Source organism: Plectropomus leopardus, chromosome 8 (genome assembly GCF_008729295.1).
Source record: "Plectropomus leopardus isolate mb chromosome 8, YSFRI_Pleo_2.0, whole genome shotgun sequence".
Lineage (NCBI taxonomy): Eukaryota > Metazoa > Chordata > Actinopteri > Perciformes > Serranidae > Plectropomus > Plectropomus leopardus.
In genome coordinates, this window is record NC_056470.1 from 4,251,972 (window position 1) to 4,276,881 (window position 24,910).

Consider the following 24,910-nt stretch of genomic DNA (forward strand, 5'->3'; position numbering starts at 1 on the left):
CTAGGCGATCTGCTCATGCTCCATAGTGCCTGCAGTGAGCTTTGAGTTAGAAGTTGAACAGCATTAATCCGTAGAAGAAAGCCAGGAAAAACAAAAGAAAAAAGGAGAAGGTAAGAAAACAAAACAAGGGGCACCCAATAGCTCACCTGGTTGAGCTAGTGCCCCATGTACAAAGCCTATGTCCTTGCTGCAGCGGCTGCAGGTTCAAGTCAGACTTTGGCCCTTTGCTGCACGTTTTCATCTCTCTCTCCTCCTTTCACTCTAAAGTCTGTCATATCTTATAAAACTGAAAAAGCCTGAAACAATATATAAAAAGAAAACAAAAGACAAAGATGAAGGTACTAAATAAAGGGTAGACTATGTCCAAACTTCCAGTGTCAAGTAGTAAGTTGAATTCCTGTCTTTATGAAGTAAAGTATGGTCTGCCAGCTATTCTCGTCACCCTGTAAGTGTTGAGTCCTGGGGAATCAAACCCTGGTGACACCCCTTTCTTGTTGATGGGGTAAAAGTTGAAGAGCTGTCTGTCCTGTGCCTCCAGGGAAACAGAGGCGCTGTTCACCTTCAGCTTACAAGGGTATGGGCTCTCAAACACCACCCTAAACACCCTGTCCTGCAGGTAATCCAGCCGAATAGTTCGGTACTTGGATGGCACAGTTGTGTCCACCTGTGGTCCAAACTGCTGCATGACCAGCACCCCGTTTGTGTCCACCTTAATCTCATAGAAAGTCATATTCCTGTAAGTGAAAAAGCCCACATATGGAGCTGGGTTGGGTGGTGGTCTGAGCGTTCGTTGAGCTTCCCTGAAAGCCCTCTCCACTGCTGGGATGAGATAGCTGTAGGCCTGGCGTACAAGGTCCCGGTCAACAGGCCGGACCCCAGCCATCAGTACCACCATGCCCAGTTTGAGCCGTGGCACCAGGGAGAGGGTGGCTGCATAACCATCCAGATCACCATCCTTCCTCACCACATTATAGCCCAACTGCTCATTGATCTCCCATGGTGTGCCAGTGAAGTTGGCAAAGTAGCTGCTGTGGCATTGAAAGACTGGAGTTAGCATAGTGTTGAGGGTGTCCTGGCGGAGCAGAGTCTCACCGTATGCGCCCAGAAGAGCCATCATGAGCTTGGCCATGTCAGCTGATGTGGAATACATCTGGCCTGCAGGTCGATACCAGCCGAGGTCGTAGAGGGGAGCTGGTTGGCCATTGCTGTACACACCTACAGCCATTTGCCTCTGAATTGCTGGAGTTAAGTTGAAACCAGTGTCTTCCATACTGAGTTGCTCCAGAATATTTTCTGATACCCAGTTCTCAAAGTTTGAGCCAGTCGCCTTCTGAGCCAAGATGTTGGCCAATAAGGAAAAAGCAACATTGCTGTAGTGGCATCTAGGGGAAAAGAGACCATAATGTCACAAATTTTGACAGTTTACCTCTGGATACAAATGACTAAAAGCATAGTAAATATTTGTTTTATACATAAACATCAACCTCCTCTTTCTTTTCAGGGTATAGGAATGCACAGATTATCAGAGGTCATCACAGTAGAAACAGAGCAACATAGGAAGAAAGCAGAGTCTTACTTGGTCCCTGGTTCTGTCACAATGACATCATCCTTTAATAGACTAAGGGCTGCCTCTGTGTCTCCACTCCAAAGGAGATTAGTTGACCTTAATCTTCTGGGTAACCCTGTTAAAATATTAGAAAACCAAAGTGAGGAAAACTTGTGAGTACATCTGTGGACTATTTTGTCTATGAATCTTTTTATGTATTGGCTCCTTCTAACAAGGGACTTTATTCCATAGACATACATGAAAATACAGTATTTAAAAAATATTCTGGATCTTTAGAAGAACTTAACCCACCACTTAGCATTGCCATAACTCTGTTTATGTTAATTAGAACAGTGCATGAAAGCAAACTAGCAGATCCTTGTTTAAAACACAGTAATAAAGAAGGAGCTTATGCTTATGGCCAAGTTAATATTGCAAGACTGGCTGATCTACAGATCCAAACAAAGGAGCCTCACTTCAAAGCTCAGTGCTATGTTCATTATGTTTACATGATGTTAGAAAAAGTGGAATTATTGTGTTAGTCTGACCAAAACTGGACTTTAAAAATATATTTGAACATGTTAGTTCAACTGAAATCTTACTAAGTTGAATTTCTTGAAGTTGGGCTAACAGCCTAGTTAATGCAGTTGGGGGTTGATTTACTCTTTCATGTATACGCCTCAACTGGACCTGAACTGCCCTAGGCGTTCGGCACATGCTCCATAGTTCCCGTGCCAGGGTATGACCTGGACGTTGAACAGCATAAATTCATAGAAGAAAGCCGTGAAAAACAAAAAATAAGAAGAAAACAAGAAAACAAAACAAGAAAAAGGTACCAACAACTAGTGGTAGAGTACATACAAAATGTACAGCACTGAAAAGTTTATCCATGTTTCACCGATGGACATGCAACCCATTTGCTGTTTGCTAACTTGTTTGGAATGTGACATCATAGGTCAACTAGAAGAAGGTCCAATAGCAACTAGCTGAACAGGGGCATAGCTCCACCTACTGTGGCAGAGTTGGTCATACTTCCATCAATAAATGGATTCTTCACTTTGGTGATCCTCTAACTTTTAGCACCATCATGACTTTTTTTTGTTCAAAATGAAATGTTTTAACAACTATTGAAAGGGTTGCCGTGCATTTTGGTACATACATGTTTTCCTCAAGCTGAATTGTACTAACTGATCCTAATATACTTGTACTTGATCTAAGCAGGGCCTCCCGTGCTGTTAATTCCCTCTTTTCATTCTGAAAGGACAGAGCTGATTAGGTCTATATCTGGACACAGCTCAGAGTAAATATAGCTCCTCTCTTTGGTCATGTGAGCCCAGGTTAGCTCAGGTGCTGTGGTGGGTAACAGAGACATGTCCTCACCGGGAATGACATGGTGATGGTGGTGAGAGTCTAGACCTACATTTTGACCATTGTGCTTCCTTCACACACTGTTTGTTTGTAAGTTTTTTGATTGAATGTAATGGGTTAATAGGAAGATTAAACAATGTCAGCTTTGTTGTGAACTTGTCAAGTATAAGATGTGGACAAACAGTGTTGTCCATTTGTACACAACTAGTTCTTCAGCCCAGGATGTAAGGAATTAGTTATGGATATTGGATGTTTGTGCACTTCACAATTTATGTCCAGTGAAGCATTTAGTGGAAATGGAGACAGTTGTGTGTCTTTTTTACCAAAGCACAAAGTAAGAGTGTGAAGGTCAGGATGTTTGATAAAGGTGTAGGTCATTGGACTTTCAAGGGGCAAACTAGAGTCTGTGTCCTGTCATAGACCAGCAGTTAATTTCTGTTGCCATGTTTCAGCAGAGTAGTAAGGTCAGTCACTAGAAGAAAATGTTAGCATTGTATGTTTCTTATGCTTCTTTCAGGTGCCTTTCATAAGTATTTAACCCTTTGATAGCTGAGCAAACTGGTGCAATTTCTTTCAGAAACATGGGGAAAAAGGTAATGAGCAATTTCTTGCTAACTTTTGGGTCATTTATTCTTCTTTGAAATCTTCATTTCTTTCAAAAACGTAAAAAGGGCAATGAACAAAGGGTTAGGTGATGTTTTACATAGCCTGACTTTATCATCGAGGATGATAAATAGCATGACAAGGGGAAAAGCCTGTTAAGCAACTTTTTAGGCACGAAAAACGGCTCTACTAAGAAATTGCTGCCTTTCCAGAGGGGACTGTGCCCCCCTCCAGACCAGGTATTTTAAGCTAAAACATGGTCTTTTCCTAATGATAACCGGCTGATTTTTGTGCCTAAACATAACCAAATGTCAACCACAACATTGTTGAAAAGTAAATATTAAATGTATCTGGTAAATAATAATGTGTAAATGTAACACATCTGAGGTTTGCAGACACGTACAATGTCAGCCTTTATCCTGGTGATTGGGTTGAGTAGTATGGCAGCCTGCTAACTGTTTCTCTGGGAGAACAATCCCTGAACATATCAGAGATGTTGGTGGTGATTCGGCTGGAACCAGGCTATACACATATCTGATGTTTGCTCTCCTGATGTAGATTCATCAAAGATGGCCACCAGGTCATATAAAACACTCAATCTTGTGTTTACCAGAGAGCTGGCTGGCCATCCTGCGCAGGGTGAGTGCAGGAAAGGTGATGCCAAGGGTCCTGACAGACGTGGATGCTGGTCCCCTACTTTTCCCCAGCGGGTCCTTCATGGTGAAGTTGTCTGCGTACTTCTCAAGAGGGTCATCCAGAGAGTCCACCAGGCCGTCCTCCCACAGCTTGTATAGCATTAGAGTGGGAAAGATCTTCGAGAGGCTTGCAATTCTGCAATCACAGTGATTACAGTGAGTGCAACCCATGCATATTCCAATTAATTAAATAAATCCTGCTTTAAAAATACATCACATTCCCCCTGCTGCTAAACAGATAGCATGTAAGCACTTCATTTATTAAGTGCTTCAGTCTCATTGATAACAGCTACTATATGCAGTTTACCTAATTCAATGAAGGTCTAATCCTAATTCTAACTCTAAGCCTCAGATCAAATGCATTATCCGATAGAAGAATTAGACTGCAGGTTACATCATGTGGTAATGATGATGGTTCAGATAGAGCTGCTAATATTATGGACTGGCTGAGCAGCTTTTAGGACTGATATTATTAATAACTAAGCATTTGGCCTTTAAACAAATCCCCACTTCCTTTTGTCATATCTCTGTCATATTTTATTTTAATCTCCTTCACACCTGTTGTTCTCTATGTCTATGTCTGCTTGCAAATTTTCTGATCTTTTTAGTGCTGCCTCATTAACTGCTTTTAACCCAAATTTTAACACAGAGGAGCTAGTCTCCTTTTTTAACCTCACCTGTCAGACCGTCCTGGACGCTGTTGCTCCATATAAATTCAAATACTCTAATACCACTCCCCAACCATGGTTAAATGAATCCACACAAAAATTAAAAAGAGACTGTCGGAAAATGGAGAGAAAGTGGAAAAAGACAGGTATAACTGTATTTTATGACATCTGGAAAGATTCAATGAAAAAATATCAAAAGGCAGTTGAAGATGCAAGAGCCTCATTCTTTTCTGACTTAATTTTATCAAATCATTCCAACCCCAGAACTTTGTTTAAAGTCATTGAAACAATTACCTCCCCCTCCCCGCAACATCTTATTGATGCCTCTCCCGAAATGTGCGAGAAATTGTTACAGTTTTTTAATAGCAGGGCTTTGGACATAAGGCAACAAATCAACCCCCCTGACCGTATTCTACATGTTAATAAGGACATTTTTAATACTTTTAACAATTTTAGACCAGTTTCTTTACCCTTTTTATCCAAAATCATTTCCCAAATGAAATCAACCTCGCCTTGATTTTATTCCCACAAAGTTTCTTAAAGAGGTTTTTAACACAGTTGAGCCCGTTATTTTATCGATAATTAATAGTTCCCTAGTAGAGTTCATTTTCCCTTCTTCTTTTAGGCATGCAGTGGTCCAACCTCTTTTAAAGAAACACAACATTGATCCCTCTGTTTTTAGCATTTTAGGCCAATTTCTAAACTCTCGTTTTTATCAAAAGTTTTAGGAAAAGTGGTTTCCACCCAGCTTTTATCTTTTATGTGTCACAACAACATATTTGAGAAGTTTCAGTCTGGTTTTAGAGCTCTACATAGCACTGTAACTGCCCTCCTCAAGGTTACAAACAACATTCTTTTAGCCGCTGACAAAGGGGAGGGCGCAATTTTAATTCTTTTAGATCTAAGTGCAGCTTTCGACACAGTAGACCACACTATTTTAATCAATCGTCTAAAAAGTTGGGTTGGTATTAAAGATATCGCACTTGGTTGGTTTCACTCTTATCTTTAGCAAGAACCCACTCGGTCACTATGGGTAATCACTCCTCCTCTTCTGCTCAAATTACCTGTGGTGTGCCGCAAGGTTCAATGTTAGGCCTAATTTTATTTTCTATTTACATGCTCCCACTCTGCAAAATAATCCAGAACCACAACGTTTCCTTTCATTGCTATGCAGACGACACACAGATATACCTCCCACTTAGACCAGATGACCCGGGAAGCCTAGCTGCTGTCTTAGACTGCCTCAACGATATCAACTGTTGGATGGCTCAAAATCACCTGCAACTCAATAACTCAAAGTCAGAAGTCATATTTTTCTCACCCCCAAACCCTGCCAACCATATTATAAATGCCCTAGGTCCCCTCTCCACAAATCTGAAGCCCACTGCCAGTAACCTCGGAGTAACTTTTGACTCACAACTGTCCTTCCTGCCACATGTCAAAAACATTGTTCAGTCCTGCTTCTTCCAGTTAAGATTGATCTCCAGAATCAAACCACTACTTTCACAGTCACACTTGGAAAAAATTATTCATACATTCATCTTTTCCAGACTTGATTATTGTAACTCCCTTCTCTCAGGTATTAACCACAAATCACTCTCCCGCCTCCAACTAGTTCTCAATGCAGCAGCTAGGCTTCTCACAGGTTTTAACAGACGACATCATATCACTCCAATCCTTGCTTCCCTCCACTGGCTTCCTGTACATTTTAGAATTGATTTTAAGATTCTACTGATTGTTTTTAAAGCTTGTTTGGGCCTAGCACCAATTTACATATCAGAAATGTTGACTCCTTATGAGCCAGTGCGCAGCCTTAGATCCTCAGGTGGGGCCCTTCTGGTCGTTCCAAAGTCTATGCTTAAAACTAAGGGTGACATCAGGGCCCATAGCCTTTGGAACGACCTGCCCGAGGAGATAAGGTTTGCAGATTCTGTGACTTCTTTTTAATCACTTCTTAAAACCCATTTTTTATAGACTTGCATTTATGTGATGTTGTCTATTATTATATATATATATATATATATATATATATATATATATATATATATACATACATCAGTATTTTTATTTATTTATCTTTTCTTCTCTTAATTCTATTTTATCTGATCTTAATTCTTTTTAAAATGATTTACTTATTTCTTCTATTAATATATTTTATTTTATTTCATTTATTTATGCATGTATTTATATTCTCTTTATTTATGTATTTATTTTTATTCTGCCCCGGCAATGTTTTAAGTCTATTACAAGTACTATTAATTCTGTGTTTTACTGCAAATGCTCTTCAAACAGCATTTATTCATGCTAGGCTGTGTTGCTGATGTTACTTCTGTTTTGTGATTGACTCTCTCGTTTGTCTGGCTTTAGTTCAGTATTGCTTTTTGGCTCTTTTTAGTCATGTTGCATATGCATGAAAACTCCTCTCTATATAAATAAAGTTATTATTATTATTATTATTTATTATTATTATTATTATTATTACACACTGCGTGACAGTAAATCTCACCTGTACACTGTGTACTCGTTGGGTGCAGATGAGGAGGGCTCACTACTGTTCTTCTTGCCAAAGTTTCCATTCCACAAAACAGAGTCATTTAAAACCACGATAGCTGATATCGCCGGCAGCTTGGTGCTGTGAACGCTTGAGCTCAGGGAGTACATCTACCTGTTAGGAGAAACTTCAGTGAGATTAAGTATAACTTTATATATTTAAAAAACAGTACATGACTGACAAAAACTACTAGACAGAAATGTACCTTTTCTAAGGCCACCCTCAGAGATGTGATGGGATGTTTGAGGGGCACAGGCTCAGGGAAGACAGGGCACATCTTCTCTGCTGCTGCTTGTTTTACAATGACTTCTGTGGGAAAAAGGCAGACTTATCATGTATAAAACATCTATTCTGATGCTGTTTTATGCACTCTGGCACCTTATTTAGCCTGAAAAACTTTCTTTTGAAACTAGCGATCTATGGATTTTTATCCTTTTATTCTTAAGGACTGTTTGTTTATTCAAAAAAGGGGAGGTCCTTGTGCAAAAAAGGGGATGTCATTTAACTGAGGGACTTACGGTTTGTTTTTGTTTTTTTTTGGCTTGACTGCAATGCTTTCTATTGTTCATGTATTGAGCCTATTCTTATTATATTTAGATAGTTGCTTTAACATACATTTTTGATTTTTCTGCTGTGGGCTGGGATAACAGTATTTTGACTTTTCAATGTTTGCAGATACATAAGGAAAATGGCTAACTAAATCTGAATGTTTTATCTTGTGTTTAACGAACTCAAAGCAAAACATGTTTGGCCTTTGACCAACTTTCAGCAATAGAGAGATGAAAGAAAAAAAAACAGACAACAAAAAAGAGGTAAGAGTAACTAAATTGAAATGACATTTTCATAAACATGAACTGAATGCTTCCCTTTCTGTGGGATTGGATGGACCTGTTTGACTGATGATCTTTTCTTCCCCCTCCAAGATCTGTCCATCTTGTATTTGTTGTCTGGATGAATCTTGCTAATCTGAATCTTGCTAGCATTGCAAGATTCATAGTTAGTGCACTATTTTTGGGGTTGTCCTTTCCTTTAGAAATCAGATCATTCCACTGTTGACAACTCTTCACATTTCTCCCTCAGGTGAGTGACCCATGCAGTGGTTACTCATAAAAATGCCTTTCAAAAAAGGTTAGCATATAAACAGACACACAACTAGCAAGAGCATTAAACATTTTCACATAAAACATTTAAACATTCTCTCACAGAGGCATATTTAAGGCTCCGTTCACTGAAATTATGACAGTTTGTGTTTCATTGTTCACATTCTGAGATCTCTGTCTCAACCTCAAAAACATGGGAGTGGAATTTTATCCAAGGTTTTTCAATGTATTAATGATTTACTGGATACTTTTTCACTGACATTTTAGTAACAGTAAATGACTAGTATGACCCGAAAAGTGAGAAAAACTAGTTGGAAGGCTGGTTAACTGTGACGACACACATTTAACTCTCTCGGCCTGTTACTTGTATTTAAGACCTATCTGTACTAAAACTTCATGACATTATTAATAATACTGCACATTATCTGATACAGTTTCATATTAGGACAGTATTCCTGCTGCTGTGTTTTTACTTGTTGTTGTGACTTATTGAGTCCTTCAGGTGCAGCATGTTTGACACAGTCAGACACAACACCCTGAACACCCAGCCTGTCAGCCAAATCAAGATATATATCACATCCAACACATGAGCAGCTGAGAGCAGTGACTGTTGTCAGATCCACCCCTGCTCTGCTCCACCTTCACTCCCCCTCCTGTCTCTCAGTACAATTTAAAGTGTGCTTTAACACGGCTGCTAATCCTGCTGCTACTATTTCCAGCTCAGTGTAATCCTGCAGCAGCTTCTGCAAACGAGCAATTATACCAAAGAGGCTAAGGAAGTCCCAGGCCCAAAAGTAGTCACACCTTATGTCTTAAAGCGATAGTTCAGGTTTTTTGAAGTGGTGCTGTATGAGGAACTTAGGTCAGTGTATTACATATAGTAGATGTCAGTCAGCACACCCCCATGATGGAGAAGCAGGCTGGAGTCCAACATGGAAGCTCAGCAATATATTGCTATAGATGGGGGTCAGCAACAAAACATATTTAGGTCTCTCAAAAAAAGTCTCACCTAAATTATCAGTCAATATCAGTTAAAGTGTACACTATATTAACATTATTTTAACCACTTTACCTTTCTGCCAGACAGCCTGCTTCAATAGGAAAGTTGTCAACGGCATAAGATCCCTATCTGTGCAAAGCCACCAGACTCTAAGAGAAAAACAGCAATTTTAGCTCAAAGAACTCAGGAGCTGCTGGTCGACTGCTGCTTCCATCAGTCGACCAGTCGTCTTTTTTTTTTTAGGTGGAACCTTTTTAGGTGTCTAACATATGTTTTGTTGCTGACCCCTCCACATCAGTACATTGCTGAGCTTCCATGTTTCCAGCCTGCTTCTTTAAACTGGGGGCATGCTGACTGAACTATCCCTTTAAAGTGTTGTGTGTTCTTAGGGTGTAAATCTGTACCTGTCTTCAGCTTTTGGCATCCTGTATTGCCATATGAAGCAGCAGGTCATGACCACAGAGAGCAGGAGAAGACAACCATGCCCAGCATGGTCCATTTCACCTTCATCTTGCCTACTGGCTGTTGTGGGCAACAGACGTAGTCTAGAGAAAAGTTTAATGTTAGTAAAAGGTATTACTAGAATTACAGAATGAGCGTACTGCAAAATAAAGCGCAAACCCCTGAGGCATGTTTTTCATGTAATTTAACGAAGACTTTCTTTTTCTACTGACAAGTTTAATTTGCCAGAAAACACAAGGTAACACAGAACAGATATTTAACTTACCAAAGAAGGGAAACAAGCCTCAGAGGTCTCTCGTTATCTTTGTGTCATTCTTCATCAGACAGCAAAACTCCACAATATAATTTCCTGCGAGGTCCACAGATAAGAGGTCAGCAGGACTGCATGAACTCTGCTGCTCCTGAGCACTGGCTGGCTGCAGACCATTACCTCCATGCACTTAATCCTGACTGTGATCCTTGCTCTAGATGAAGGGCTGATTCTATTCCCACTCCACTGTGACATCATAATCTGCTGGGAGTTTCTGCCACAGAGCCAAATGTAAGGAGGCTGTAGAATGGAAATCTGCTCAGCACTCATCCTCAACAATCAAATCATCTTAATTCCACACATGCATCACTTATCTCTTCATCACCATATAAGAGGGATGTCGTAGGGTTAACTGTTGTGGAAATTCTTTAACTAACCTGGAGTGACATCAGTTTTCACTGTGCTACTTTCAGACACCTGTCACAAATATATTTAAACCTTTGAACTCTGAGCAAATTGGGAGGGAAAAAGGCAGTAAGCCACGTAATAAGAAAATGTTGCACAAATTGCAAGAAAATCGGTAAATTTAGAGAACTGCAAGGGGAGAATGTTTAGGGAAAAAAAGAAAAAAAACTAGGGAAGAACAATCTAATTTTGGAGAGACAGCAAGCTCAATTTGCGGCAGCAGCACCTACCTGTGGCACCTCTTGTGGCACTCCCAGATGCCGCAGCTAGGTGCCGCTAGCAGTCGCAGCAGATGCCACTGGTTGCCGAGACGTGCCGGGAGGTGCCAGGAGGTGCCGGGAGGTGCCAGTGCTTGTGCCACTGATTGCCACGAGGTGCCGGGAGGTGCCAGTGCTTGTGCCGCGGTTTTGGCGGAGGTGCCGGGAGGTGCCAGTGCTTGTGCCACTGCTTGCCAGGAGGTGCCGCGAGGTGCCAGTGCGTGTGCCGCGGTTTGGCGGTTTTTAATATAGCCTACTCACAAAATTAATATATTACAAGGTGACAAAATTATCTGCAGCAGCGGAAAAATCCGCCGAAAAGGTGACACGAGGATGATATCAGCTTCCTCTCATCTTACTGTCTCCGCTGTGTGTGTATTCACAGGCTGTCAGCCGCGCGCACACACACACACACACACACACACACACACACACACACGCGTTGTTGTCAGGTTTCAGCGCGGCCACGAGCGGTAAGCAGCTGCGTTTTCTCAGTCACAACGAGCACAGAAGTGAGTCCACGTCCCCTGTATGTGACAGCCTGAAGACAATTGACCGGTGTTTGACAGACCCTACGTTAAGCCCCGCACCAGGCTGTAGTTCTGCACTACTTTGTTTTTTTTTAATCACATTTTTTACAAAGGCAGCTTTCTTATTTTCCACTATAGCTTCCTGCAGCTGACAAAGAGAAAGTTAATGCTGTGTAATGCATCTGTATTTCAGAGCTTTTAAAAAGTCTAGTGCTGCCCTGCCTGTGAGAGTTTTTTTGCAAACGGAAATAGGAGACTGTTGTTGTAGAGTAGAGTGGAGAGGAGTGAGAGAAATGAGAGGAGCGGAGGTGCTAAACACAGGAGCTGACTGGTGCCGCAAGACACAGTTTGAGGGGGCACTAAAACTTCCTGCTGTCCTTTCCATGGATGAAGAGGAGAAAAAGGAACTGCTTGCGGAACTGCACTCTTGGGACGGTGAACATGACGAGACCTCTCCAGCAGAACAGCTGACTTTTTGCTTTCCAAAAAAAGACAGACTCACTGAAGTGTTCACTGAAGAGCTTGTTGACAAAAGACAGTTAAAAGTTTTCTCAAGATTTGAGGAGTGATCCTCATACACACCAGCAATGTCACACTAGATTTCACTCACACACACACGCACGCACACAACCTTGTTGAAATCTTTTATTAAAAATTTAAAATGTTATAAAAATGTTTACTTTTATTCTGTCCATCTTGAATGGTTGCATTTGTCAAGAAATGTAGATTAAAAACTATTTCAATGGAAAGGTGGAAATAGATTAACTTCAGTGTTTTTACAGCCTACTTTATCCACAAGAAATGACAATTTATTGGGCCTTCAAAATGGCATTTCAAGGGTTAAGTCCCTCAAAATTATGAAAAAGTTATGAACAGGGCAGAAGTGATTTAAGAGAATTGTGCAAAAAAGGCTCCCACAATGTCCAACTTGCAATTTATAATTTTTTTGCGACGTTTCGGTGCTACACCACCATCAGGCAAACAGTTTTTTGTTCCAGAAAAGCCATCTTAAGTAGGGAGTGGTCATTTATCCACATCCAATCATCATCGGGTTATTTAAACAACAATGTGACCTCAATGAAAAAATATACATATAATCACAATAATCAATTATCCTTGTTCGAAACACACAATTGCAATGACAATAAATGACTACAGCAAAAAAAAAAGTTATACAGACACAGCCACATGTTGTTTCTAAAAAAAGGGTATCTACAAAGATTATCAAAGAAGATTTGTGTCATCAAAAACAGGAATATTTACACCAGGGGCTCAAAAACTGCAGTATCTGCGGTCTCCCCATCAGTCAGTTTTTTTTCCGATTAAGAAACTAATTTTTAAAAAATCAACAGATATAGAACAGAACATTTTATGTTTTCTTTCCTTTTTTTTTTTTTTTTTTTTCTGTTAACAATCGAATAGTTCAAAAATCTCCTTTCTCTCCAGTGTCATTTCTCTCACTCCCTCTCCACTCTACAAACATGCAGTGGACGTGGACTCACTTCTGTGCTCGTTGTGACTAAGAAAACGCAGCTGCTTACTGCTCGTGGCCGCGCTGAAACCTGACAACACGCGTGTGTGTGTGTGTGTGCGCTGACAGCCTGTGAATACACACACAGCGGAGAGACAGTGGGATGAGAGAAAGCTGATATCATCCTCGTGTCCCCTTTTTCGGCGGATTTTTCCGCTGCTGCAGATAATTTTGTCACCTTGTAATATATTAATTTTGTGAGTAGGCTATATTAAAAACCGCCAAACCGCAACACACGCACTGGCACCTCGCGGCACCTCCGCCAAACCGCGGCACAAGCACTGGCACCTCCCGGCACCTCGTGGCAATCAGTGGCACAAGCACTGGCACCTCCTGGCACCTCCCGCCACCCCTCGTGGCAATCAGTGGCACAAGCACTGGCACCTCCTGGCACCTCCCGGCACGTCTCGGCAACCAGTGGCATCTGCTGCGACTGCTAGCGGCACCTAACTGCGGCATCTGGGGGTGCCACACGAGGTGCCACAGTTAGGTGCCGCTGCCGCAAATTGAGCCAGCCCCTGCTGGGAGAGTATGTGGGGGGATGGTAAAACTTGCCTCTGGTGTCAGATGTCAGTGTCCTCCTTGTTTTTTCTTCAGAGCAAAGGTCAATGAACTTTGACCTGTAATTTTTAACTTATTGACTAAGTAGGGAAAAAGGCACATTAATCAACATTTAAACAAAAGTAAATACACCTGTGCTAGCTGGGGAGCTAGTTTTCATCAGTAGTTTTGGAGAGAAAAAAGAGTGAATATGGCCAAAAGGACTGCTAAAACAAAATATACTGTTGATGAGGCAATGGAGGAGGTTACTCGTCGCCGAGAGCGTCGAATGTCGAATAATCTCAGAACAGAGGAATCGCATGACTCTGTGGCGGAGGAGCTATTCATGGATGGAGAGGATTATCACCCTTGATAAGTGAGTATTTTATTATATTATATTATATTATATATGTGTGTGTGTGTGTGTGTGTCCGTCTGCGTGTGTGTGTTACTGTATATTTCGACAAAAACAAACTTTAGTTTGAATTGTGAATTGGTGAGTGTTTTTTTTACCGAACAGACCTGGGGGTATTCAAGAAAGGAGGTTCAACAAACTCTGGGTCTAACCCTGAACTCTGAGTCAGTTTACTGCGAGATGGGAAACTCTGGGTATTCAGTTCCAGAACAGCTGATCTGAATAAGTTCAATCAACTCTGAGTTTGTTCACCGTGAGTTCAGCATGTGCACGACCTCAATAAAAAGCCATCATCAGTGGAGCCCCGATACCTCGATTCACCATGGCAACTTCTGAGAAACAGAAACCAAGCTACTTTACCCCATTGGAACTAGAGGTCCTCATGCTGCCCACGGAGAATATGAGCCCATATTAAGAAAGAAAAGTAACAGCTAAGGAGAGAAAAGTGGCATGGGAGAAATCGCTGCCCGTGTCATTTGTGTCAATGCGCAAGTTTGACTGCAAATGTCCACTGACTAAACATTAACAGCACTTTATTAAAATCATAGCATACAGGTAAAAAAATGGTGGATTGAATAGCCTACATTTTGATTTTCATTTAGGTGCAATTCCACAGGGAGAAAATGCACTTTGAAGCAGCTGAAATGACATATATAAAAACATCAGTTAGAAAGGTAAGACATTTCACTCAGCCATGATTGTAGGCCAGCCTCACTTTGGTTTTATTCATATTTGACGTTAAACAAAGTAAATATTCATTCAGTGGCTATTTCAACAAATAATCATTTAAACCCCCAACAGAATGCTGTTTTAACACATATATGTCCTCTCGCCTAATATCCTGCTGAGGAAATTATAATTTAATATTGATATAAAGCACACACTGTCAACACAATTTACTTTAACTTTAACTTTAAGTTTCTTCATGGGACTGAGAATAACTATGATAATTGTGTATTAAATTATGGTGCATACAAATGTGGGGATGCTTTTTTTATGCATGATTTATTTAGCTAACTGATATTTGATTAGTCTTTTATTGTATGGTAGTATTTGTCCCTATGTCCCTTTTTGAAAACGCCTAGACATACTCATACATCCATACGTGAAATACCAATTTTCTGTAATATTGTTATCAACTTTCAGCTTGATTTGGTTTGCTCTTATACTATGGTGCAGCAGTGAGTAGCAACTAATACCTGCCAGTTACAGTCATCTGCAGCATCTTTTTCCTCAAAAAAATGGGCGAGGATCTTTATTTTAGTGTGTTTACACTTATGTAACACAATGACTAAAGCACTTACAGTTATTCTGACTGTGACAGTGATTCTGAGTATTACTTTTCAAATGAGACCATGCAAGTTCATGTACTAAAAATGAAACAAGGACAGCTCTCAGTTTACTTTGGGTATGTCTTGGACAGCCGTTTTAGGTTAATTTTACAGGAGTTATATCACATTTTAATTTAATTAAATAAACAATATGAGCAGATAAAATCCAAATAGCAGATTGTACAGATACAGTATGTGTATAGTCATTTTAAAATAAGGTGAAATCAGCCTAACATTATTGCTGACATTGTTGCTTCTCAATAAGCCATTTCTTCACATTACATTTCAGTGATGGGGACTCCCATTGACAGGATGCTCTGGAGGAAAAGACAGCCTGACTTAATACAGATTTCCTGAGTGGGATTGTGCAGTCCACCCTAGCTGAACCTCTTGTGACTTTTGTTTGTGGCAGATTTAAAAGTGATGAAGCTGGATAGAGGAGGAATTAAACCATGCATCATCTTAGAAACTAGGCAGACAGATGACGTTGTCTATTTCCATTCTCCTGGTGGTCCTTGTTGAGTGGGCAGTACTCGTCTTTAGTTGGGCCCTGGACTGGCCTTCAGACCTGCTGACTCCAATTCTCTCCTCCTCTGCCCTAACAAGATGTCTAGGTGTAGGATGCTCCTCGCCACTTATGTTGTAAGAAGCTCCTGGTCTGAGTGAGTGGGTTTCCTGCATTCTGGTCTTTATGCTCCCTTAGCTTTCACCTGAACCCAGGTGACCAAGAAAAACAGCTTCCACCTGTTCCTGTCCACATGTGAACATTGATGCTTGATTTGTGTGTTGGATGAAGCTGTCAGTGCTGGAGCAAAGTGCTGTCCATTAACCACAGCGGATATCAGGTGGTGTTGGAGTTGGAGCTGTCAGGGTCTAAAAGCTGTTACTTGTTGCTTTTTAATGATGCATTTGTGTGCACTTACCTCTCCAACCACTAGATAGAGCTGTAGACTTAATGTTGTCCTGAACACTCCACTGTAGAGCATTCAAGCTTATCGACAAAATCCTTCAAACATGTCTGCTCTTCATGTACAGCTTTTATTTATATATCATTTTCATTTTGGATGGGAATTTTTTCTTTTTTGCAGCTCAGTGTAATTTTAACATAGATGACATTTTGTTCACTTATTGAAGGTTTTTTACATCAATATATGTGTAACACATATATTATCCAGCTACAATAATGCACGGCCCCGTGTTGCAAGGATCTGTACACAATTCCTGGTGGCTGTAAACATCCAAATTTTTGCACTGCCTGCTTACCAGACATGTCACCCACTGAGCGTGTTTCTGATGCTCTGGATGCCAGTGTGTTCTAATTCCATTTCATTTAAGAGGAGGGGGTCAACATTCAAGAACCTGATTAACTCTATGTGAAGAGTATGTGTTGCACTGCGGGGGGCAATTGGCATTACCAGCCCATTCTCATTCTGAACTTGTCAAATACTGGCATTTTGACAGTGCTTTTGGCATATTTGATGCCAAAAGGCATTTCACATGTGCATGATACAAACCCTGGATCAACGCAGTTGGACAGAACCAGTTGCATTGTTATTATATGCCACCGGGCAGCACCTGCTGTGTCAGACAGGCAGGCTGAGAAAGCTCCCGGATGCAACCTGTTGCGTATGCATGTTACACCAAAGAACAACGTCAGATTGAAATGCTGCCAGTATTGATGAAATATAAGGCAGGTGGGAGGCACAGTGAATGGTGAGAGTGACTTGGCGAGATACTGTGTAATTCTTTGAGGAATCTTTTTTTCATTCATTCATTCATTTTCCATAACTGCTTGTCCTCGCAAGGGTCGTGGGGGACTGGAGCTAATCCCAGCTGTCATCGGGCGGAAGGCGGGGTACACCCTGGACAGGTTGCCAGACTATCGCAGGGCCGACTTATCGACAGACAACCTTTCATGCACACAATCACACCTAAGGGCAATTCAGAGTCACCAATCAACGTGACCTGCATGTCTTTGAAAAGTGGGAGGAAGCTGGAGACCCTGGAGAGAACCGGGCCAGATTGAACCTGTCACATCCACACAGCATACCACAGGATGGCGCCAGGTTGAAATGCTGCCAGTCACGCCTTGATGTAAGGAGCAAGAGGGTATCTATATGTGGGCAGAAGGGGCAGAGGATGGGTCCAACAATCCCCAGACTTACATGTGGGAGTCTGGTGTTAATTTCCCATCTGATTGTGATATTTTTTCTGCACCTTACCATGAGCCTCCTTTCCCTAAACTGAAACCATCTGTGCCAGCACGTGCGTTTGTTTGCATTGGTTGCCATGTGCTTTTGTTATCTTAACATAACCATGTGCAGAGTAATCCCATCATGTCTTTGTCTTGATATCACAGTAGCAGCATCCTGGAATGTACAGAGCAGATGCAGAAGGATACCCCATTAAGCACCTTCATAATACAGAAAACTGAAAATGACAGGTCAACCAGATGTACAACCCAAGGAGACACTGTTTGCAAGAAGGAATGGCTCAATCAGCCAATTAGCTTCAGTGTTGCCAACTTGGTGATTTTGTCGCTATATCTAGCAACTTTTCCGACCCCCTTGGCTGCTTAATTAGTCAAAAGTGACCAGCGACCACAGGATAGATGGCTGAAAATTCTGTCGGATTGTGGAAAACATATCAAGGAGGCTCGAGCAAAGTTCATACAATATAAGATCTTGCACAGGTACTACCACACCCCATCGAGACTTTATAGAATGAAACTGTTAAAGGACAACTTTTGTTGGAAGTGTAAAACAGAGGTTGGAACTTTCCTTCACTGTATCTGGGAGTGTTCTCTGGTGGCACCTTTTTGGAGTAAAGTTGTTCAAGTTTTGAGTAGCTGGTTCGGGTCAACAATCCCCCTGACCCCAGATCTTTATCTTCTGGGTGATAAAACTCAAGTGCAGAATGTCTCAAAGAGTGCCTTTTCCGTCATTAGCCTCTCGGGAGCATTCCTGCTCCCTTGTTTCCTAGTTTCCCTGGATCCTGGCCGTAACCTTGACTGTGCCTGACCGTGGTGATAGCTGTGCTGATGCCGCGACCCTGCCTTTGGTTGTGCTCGTGCTGTGGCTGTACTGATTCTGTGCCCCCCGCTCGCCCTGATCGTGGTCTGGTCCTGGTTGCGCCAATGCTGTGATCTTGCCTTTGGACACTTCCCTTTCAACATATGCATGAGACTGTTATCATCTCTATCAACATCATCATAGAGAGCAATTACTAATTCCACACCTACCATTATTGTAATATGACATGCATCTGTTTCTATTATTGCTGTGCCCCCCCCCCCCCCTCTCTCCCCCCACCTCTCTCCCCCTCTCTCTCTCTCTTTCCTTTTTTGCCATGATTGTATTTCATTTGCTATTTACGACATCTATTGCTCGTCTGTCCGGTCCTGGAAGAGGGATCCCTCACTATCCTCTACCGCTCTTCCTGAGGTTTCTTCCTCTTTTTTTTCCCCGTTACAGGGGTTCTTTTTGGGGAGTTTTTCTTTGGGTGATGTGAGGGTCTAAGGGCAGAGGGATGTCGTACACTGTAAAGCCCTCTGAGGCAAACCATGTTTTGTGATAATGGGCTATATAAATAAAACTGACTTGACTTGACTTGACATTATGGTTGGTTTGATCACTGCATCCAGAATTATCTTAAGACTCTGGAAAACGGACAGAAGCCCAAGCCTGAAAGACTGGGTAGATGTAATGATAGAGACAGCATCTCACGAATCTATGCTGTATAGATTAAAGGAGAATACAGAAAATGGGACCACTTCCTGGGACTGCTTTTGGGCCCACATAAGAACGGACCAAGACACTGTGCAGACCCCAACATTACCAGGATCTCCTGTATAACTATATCATAATAATATTGTATTATCCCAGTCACAACATATGGTGTTTTGTGTTTGCTTATTTTTCTCGCTGATTGGATGCCCTGTCTATTTATGTGTCTTTATCCTGTGTTTGTAATTGTTTGTCTGGCCTGTGCAATGTATCCCAGTATTCTCTGCTTTTGTTTTGTTTTGTTTTGTTTTGTTTCTTTGCATTATTTTTTTCATTTGTAATACATTGAAAAGTTAATAAAAACTTTAATGACAAAAAAAAAAGTGACCAGCAACAAATCTAGCGACTTTTTCTGGTCATTAGGGGAATGATTATGTTGACAAAGCTCTGCAAAAAGCATCTAACACATTCTGTTCCACAGTTCACGATACAACTGAGCTCACAAGAGCCAAGTACACCGAGGGCGGCTGCCATCTCTTCCTCCTCTCCCCTCACACAGCACTCATGCAGCCAGTCTGACCAGCAGCCCCGCAGTCCCAACCTGCAGCGCACTCTGTGACTGCTTTGAGAGCTGCCCTGCAAATAAATCACGCGTGTGCAGCTAACAACCAATCACAGATGATGATTTTGTACGGTTACAGCAGAGACGTTATGTTTCTGTTTAAATATTTACTCTTTTTTAGTGTCACACCCCAAAATCCTTCAAATGGTTCACTCTGTCTCAGTCAGTCTCACTCACACAGACAGTGAGTTTCATGTCCCTCTCGTCCTCTGGCCAAATATAAGCTACAAGACCCATGTTTTTGTTTTGCTCTTCATTCATTAGGTCACTAAAAAAAGAAACGAAAAAAGCTAACATTATAGTTATATGGCAACAAAAAAAGTTTGTAAATACATTAATAGTTAGTTTGTAAACTATCTGGTCAGCCTTTTCTATTAATTTTGCCTCTCTCAGAATTTCATATTATGCAAATTAGTTGATTACATCATCTAGTTACTTCTAGCTACTTTTGGGAGAGCCAATAGCTACTACTACAATAGCAACACTAATTAGCTTTTACAAGGACAGCCTCCCTGACAAGGAACACACTTCGGTACATATAAGCAACCAGATGTGTCATCATACATAGCCTCCACATGTCTTTCTGTCTTTCCTCATCTGTCTGGCTGTCTAATTATCTGTGTGTGTTCTTAGTCTTCGCTATAATACATGTTTTTACATTTGCTCTGCATGGACTAAAACTGTTTTATTGCTGACTGTGAGATAGACTTGCTTCTGTCTTAACTGTGTCCTGTCTGCTGATGCTTATGTCTTGTTGTCTATAACTGCCTTGTTAACTAATGCTGATATCTTTTGCATAACTGTTTCTTGCCTGCTAATTTTTATATCTTGTTGTACATACCTTGTCTGTTGCCTGATTGCTTATGTTCTGTCATGTAGTATTGTCGTTTTCGTGTGCTTTTGATGTACTATATATTTGGTTTAATTTATATTCATGTTTTCATTCATGCTTTGAATTGTTTGCATGCTTTTTTGCCTCTATGTTTCAGTGGCTATTCTGGTTCCAAAAGATATGGCTATATATTGCCACTACAATCATCCTCATCACTACTTATATTTTCCGCTGCCACGATCTCTTCTTTGTCTTTATTTAGTCATCCAAAGTTTTGTATTTATTGAATTATATTCATGTAACATTAGCTAGGCATACTGTTAGCTGACTGTCACAACATGTACAGAATTCCTTTCCTGGATTTCTCCATTCCAGTGGATTTCTCAGTTCTGAGGGACAGGTCTTTCATAAGCTACAACTACTGGAAGACTAAAGAAGTTAGAAAAGGAGTACAAGAATTCCCTGTCTTATGAGTGTTAACTGTTTACATGAAATCCATTTTGAAAGTGGCTGCATGTTTATTTACATTGCAAATGTTGTTTAAATTCTGTGCCCAATTCACATCAGCACTCGCTGGCAGCTTCTGTTTACCACAATGATGCTGCCACCTAGTGGTTTCTTGGCACGCCCTGGCAATATTCATGAGCAGCTTGTAGTATTTTTTTCCATAATGTTATATATCCTCTTGAATTGTTCCCCTTAAATAAAAAAAAATTGAATAAAGAATTTTAATTTGTAATAGAGTATTTCTATATTGTGGTATTACTACTAGTACTTCCTCCAGCACTGCTGCTGTGGAACCCTGGCAGTGAGAGCAGCCACAAAGAGGCACCGGCTTTACTACTCAGTCTCTGACCCACAAGTCAAGTCAGATTACATCTGATTGGATCGTTGATGGCACGTCTGACCTACAATATGCTGCATTCCCATCGCCATCTCCCTGGGCAAAGGTTTCCATGGGAACAAGCCCTTTGCTTCTCTAATCTGTTGTTTTGCAACCCTCACTCATCTGGAGGCAGGCTGGATTCCTTTTTGTCAGGCCCATATTCTTCTGCTCTATTTCCTCACTGAGCTCTCTCTCTCTCTCTCTCTCTCTCTCTCTCTCCCTTGCTCACTGCCAGTATTTCCTCCTCTCCCTGATTCTCTTCATCCATTCCTGTCTTGAAATAGCTCAGACAGGTCAGCAGAAGATTCTCTGTGGACATGTTAGCAAGTAAATTATAAGCCACAGATCATGGATCATGTGATGTGCAGCTATGTTTTCTTTTTAAAACAACCAGATCTCGCCAGAACCAGTTTCCCACAGGCATTGTTCAAGAAATAGAGACACCTCAAAGTCAACTAATGTTGCAAGGTTTTAATGCCCTTTTTGAGTTATTTAATAGATGATTTATATGATTATGATATGATTTAATAATGAATCTGAAGTTTTACATGTACATTCCTATAATTTTATACCACAACACCCAAACATCAAAGCCATAGGTGGGATCTGAAAAAATGGTTCCAACAACATGAGCATGAATGTGCTATCTCTTCTGCTTTCAGTCTTTCAACCAGATGCTGCAGGGATTTGCTTACATGCTGACACAGGAACATCAATGAGGCTGACACTGATGTGGGCTGATCTTGCTTGCAGTCAGTGTTCGAGTTCATCCCAAAAATACTGAATGTGTTTGAGGTCAGGGTTCTGTGCAGGCCAGACAACTTCTTTCATACCAAACTGTAAAACCAATTTTTTTTATGTACTCAGGGATATCGTCATATTGAAAAAGGAAAAAGACAAAAAAATATGTAGACACCCTGTGTCAGATAGAGAAAGATCAAAGAGGACATTCACATCAGTTGTTAAAAATGTATAAATAATATGGAAAATGGCCAGTAAGTGGAACTTGATTTAAGATTAATTTGACAAACTACATCTGCATTCAATTTAATTTGACTTTAAAAGTAAACTATGCAGGAATGTTTGGGTACTTTTTGTAAACAAAACACTCAGATTAGGCCCCTCCTCCCTACACTGCAAGCCACTGTAACTACTCTTGTCATAGGAACGTTATATATGTTTGTGATGGAAAAGCTGATACTTCAGTAAGCTAAGCTAATCGCCAGCACCTACCTGTTAAATAGATGTAACGTCACTCTTTATTTTCATCTTCTCCTTCAATGCTCACGAGTAAAAGTCAAAATGATCCACTCTCATTTTGTGAACAGCTTTGTTCGCTTGATATTTTGTCTCACTTTATTTGCAGTTTTTCTGCAGTGTTTTCATAGCTCCCTCTTGGATGCATTCTGTTACTAAGTTGGTGTTATCCCTTTATAAAGTCCTGAACTCACCTGCATGCTGTTGTTGGCTGGTAGCTACCCACCACTGCCCAAAGGCTGCAGCCCAGGAACATTCCTCTCTTTTCAAATGTCACTGGGCTTTTTTGCCCAGTGAGAAAGAGGCTTTATGGAGTTTTTCAGGTCACAGTGCACTTTTACTCTGCCTCTGTTACAAATAAAAATGTTCTCATCCTACAGTATGTGATCACATATTGCTGCTTTGCAGTGGACGTACACATCTACAAATCACACTCTTGGTATCCTTCTGCATTGCTCATTACACTCTAAGATGACATTAGTGTGATGTTAGCACAAGCACATAGTGGAATTACGCTACACATGGCTATGTTCAGGCAAAAAAAGCACATGACAACTGACACCGAGACATCAACAAACACACATGCTGCGATGGATGGTTAGGTTTAGAGGAAGGAGGCACATGGTGAAGGTATAGAGTGTGAGAGGTGTAAGGTATGGAAAAAAAGCATCACATTCAGATGGGAAGCGAACGCTAGACTACCCCAATAAAGTCCAGGGTTTGTTGGACTCATCCATCGCCCTTCACACGCACCCAATAGGCACCCTTGCACTTCTTATATTGCTTGATTGCTGGCAGCATGGCAGCATTTTCAATCTGAAGCCATTCTGCAGCATATAATGCTGACGTGACAGGTTCTCAGCTGAAGCTGCCTGTCCATGTCATGCTGTTGCAGTAGTGCTGTCCAGACGTGTTCTCAGTTGACAGCATCCAGCAGTGTACCAAGTGGATGTGAAAGTTTGCTTTTGGAATCAGGATCTCGCAGCAAAAGCACTGTCAAAAGTGACGGATTTGGACAAGCAGGAAATCTGAAAAAAAAAAAAAGAAAGTGCTTTCTACTTCTTGTTCCTAAACAAGTGCCTCACTCAATGTTCAAGGACAGGACATGATAAAACTTCCTGAATCGCTTTGTTTTCTCGCTAAGGGACTGTTTTTACACCAAAAGAAGATCATATGTAACTAAGTCCCTGACTGCACAGCTGTCAGTATTTGTAAACAACTGGCATCTCCTGTGTTCTGAAGTCATTCAGTAATTTATTGTGAGTCCATCTGCAGATGCTGAACTAAACTTAAAAAAAGACAAGACTTGATGTGTTTTATTCAGCAGAAATTACCACCACAAGTTCCGTCTGTATAAGGGCTGTAAATTTGGTCTGAATAACTGTAGGCCAATTTCCAAAATGTCCTTTCTTTCTTAATTCCTGGAGTCTCTAGTTGATAATCAGCTCCAATTATTCTTTTCAATAAATTTTGTGTTAAGTCCACATCAATCAAGTTTAAAAGTTACACATAGAACTGTCACTTTTATTACTTAAGTTGCAAACTAAACTGTTGACAAAGTCATATGTTGTGCTGCATAAACATGCTAATTTTGGGTGGAAAAGGGGTCATATACAGCAATGTGCAATTTTGGGTAAACAATCGATCTTGTTAGCACTGACAAAGGGGGTTCCACAAGGTTCCATTTTGGGTCCTGTCTTATTCACTATTAACTTATTTATTAACAATATTTCATCCTCTATAAGAAATTGTAATGGCCAACTTTATGTAGATGATACAGTTCTGTATTGCTTTCAAAAACTGCAGACTTGGCTACTAAAATCCTACAACAAGACTTTGACAAATTCTAAGATGCGCTTTTTTAAATTTGAAATTAGTCCTCAATATATGTTATTCTTTAAAGCCAGAGACAGTGTGGACAGTGGTTTGCATATTATCACTCTGCATGGTCATAGACTGAAAGGGTCTCAGACTGCAAATATCTTTTGCATCTAGGATAAACTGTATGTTTATATTTCACACTGACACAGCAAGATATGGCAAATGGTTTGATATCTGTGAAACAGAGCTTATTTTCCTCCTGCTCAGAAGGAGGCAGATATCTGAGATGGTGTTGGGCTATGGTGATATTATCTATAGCCTCTGCATCCATTCATTAACCCTCAGATTTAGTTTCAAACAATATGATGTGACATTATATTTATTCACGAAGCCCTGAATGGCAACATGCCTTTATATGTCACTTCATTATTAAGCTGGTCCCATGGTCTTTCTTC

General features: G+C 40.8%; 1 protein-coding gene across 1 annotated transcript; it reads right to left on the bottom strand.

The window, feature by feature from the left end:
* Positions 1–403: 403 nt before the first annotated feature.
* LOC121946525 (putative beta-lactamase-like 1) lies at positions 404–10,041 on the bottom strand. The gene is given in 7 exon segments (XM_042491125.1): positions 404–1,382; positions 1,577–1,682; positions 4,128–4,348; positions 7,387–7,541; positions 7,637–7,742; positions 9,939–10,002; positions 10,005–10,041. Coding segments are annotated over 7 exon segments (1,668 nt in total).
* Positions 10,042–24,910: the final 14,869 nt, after the last annotated feature.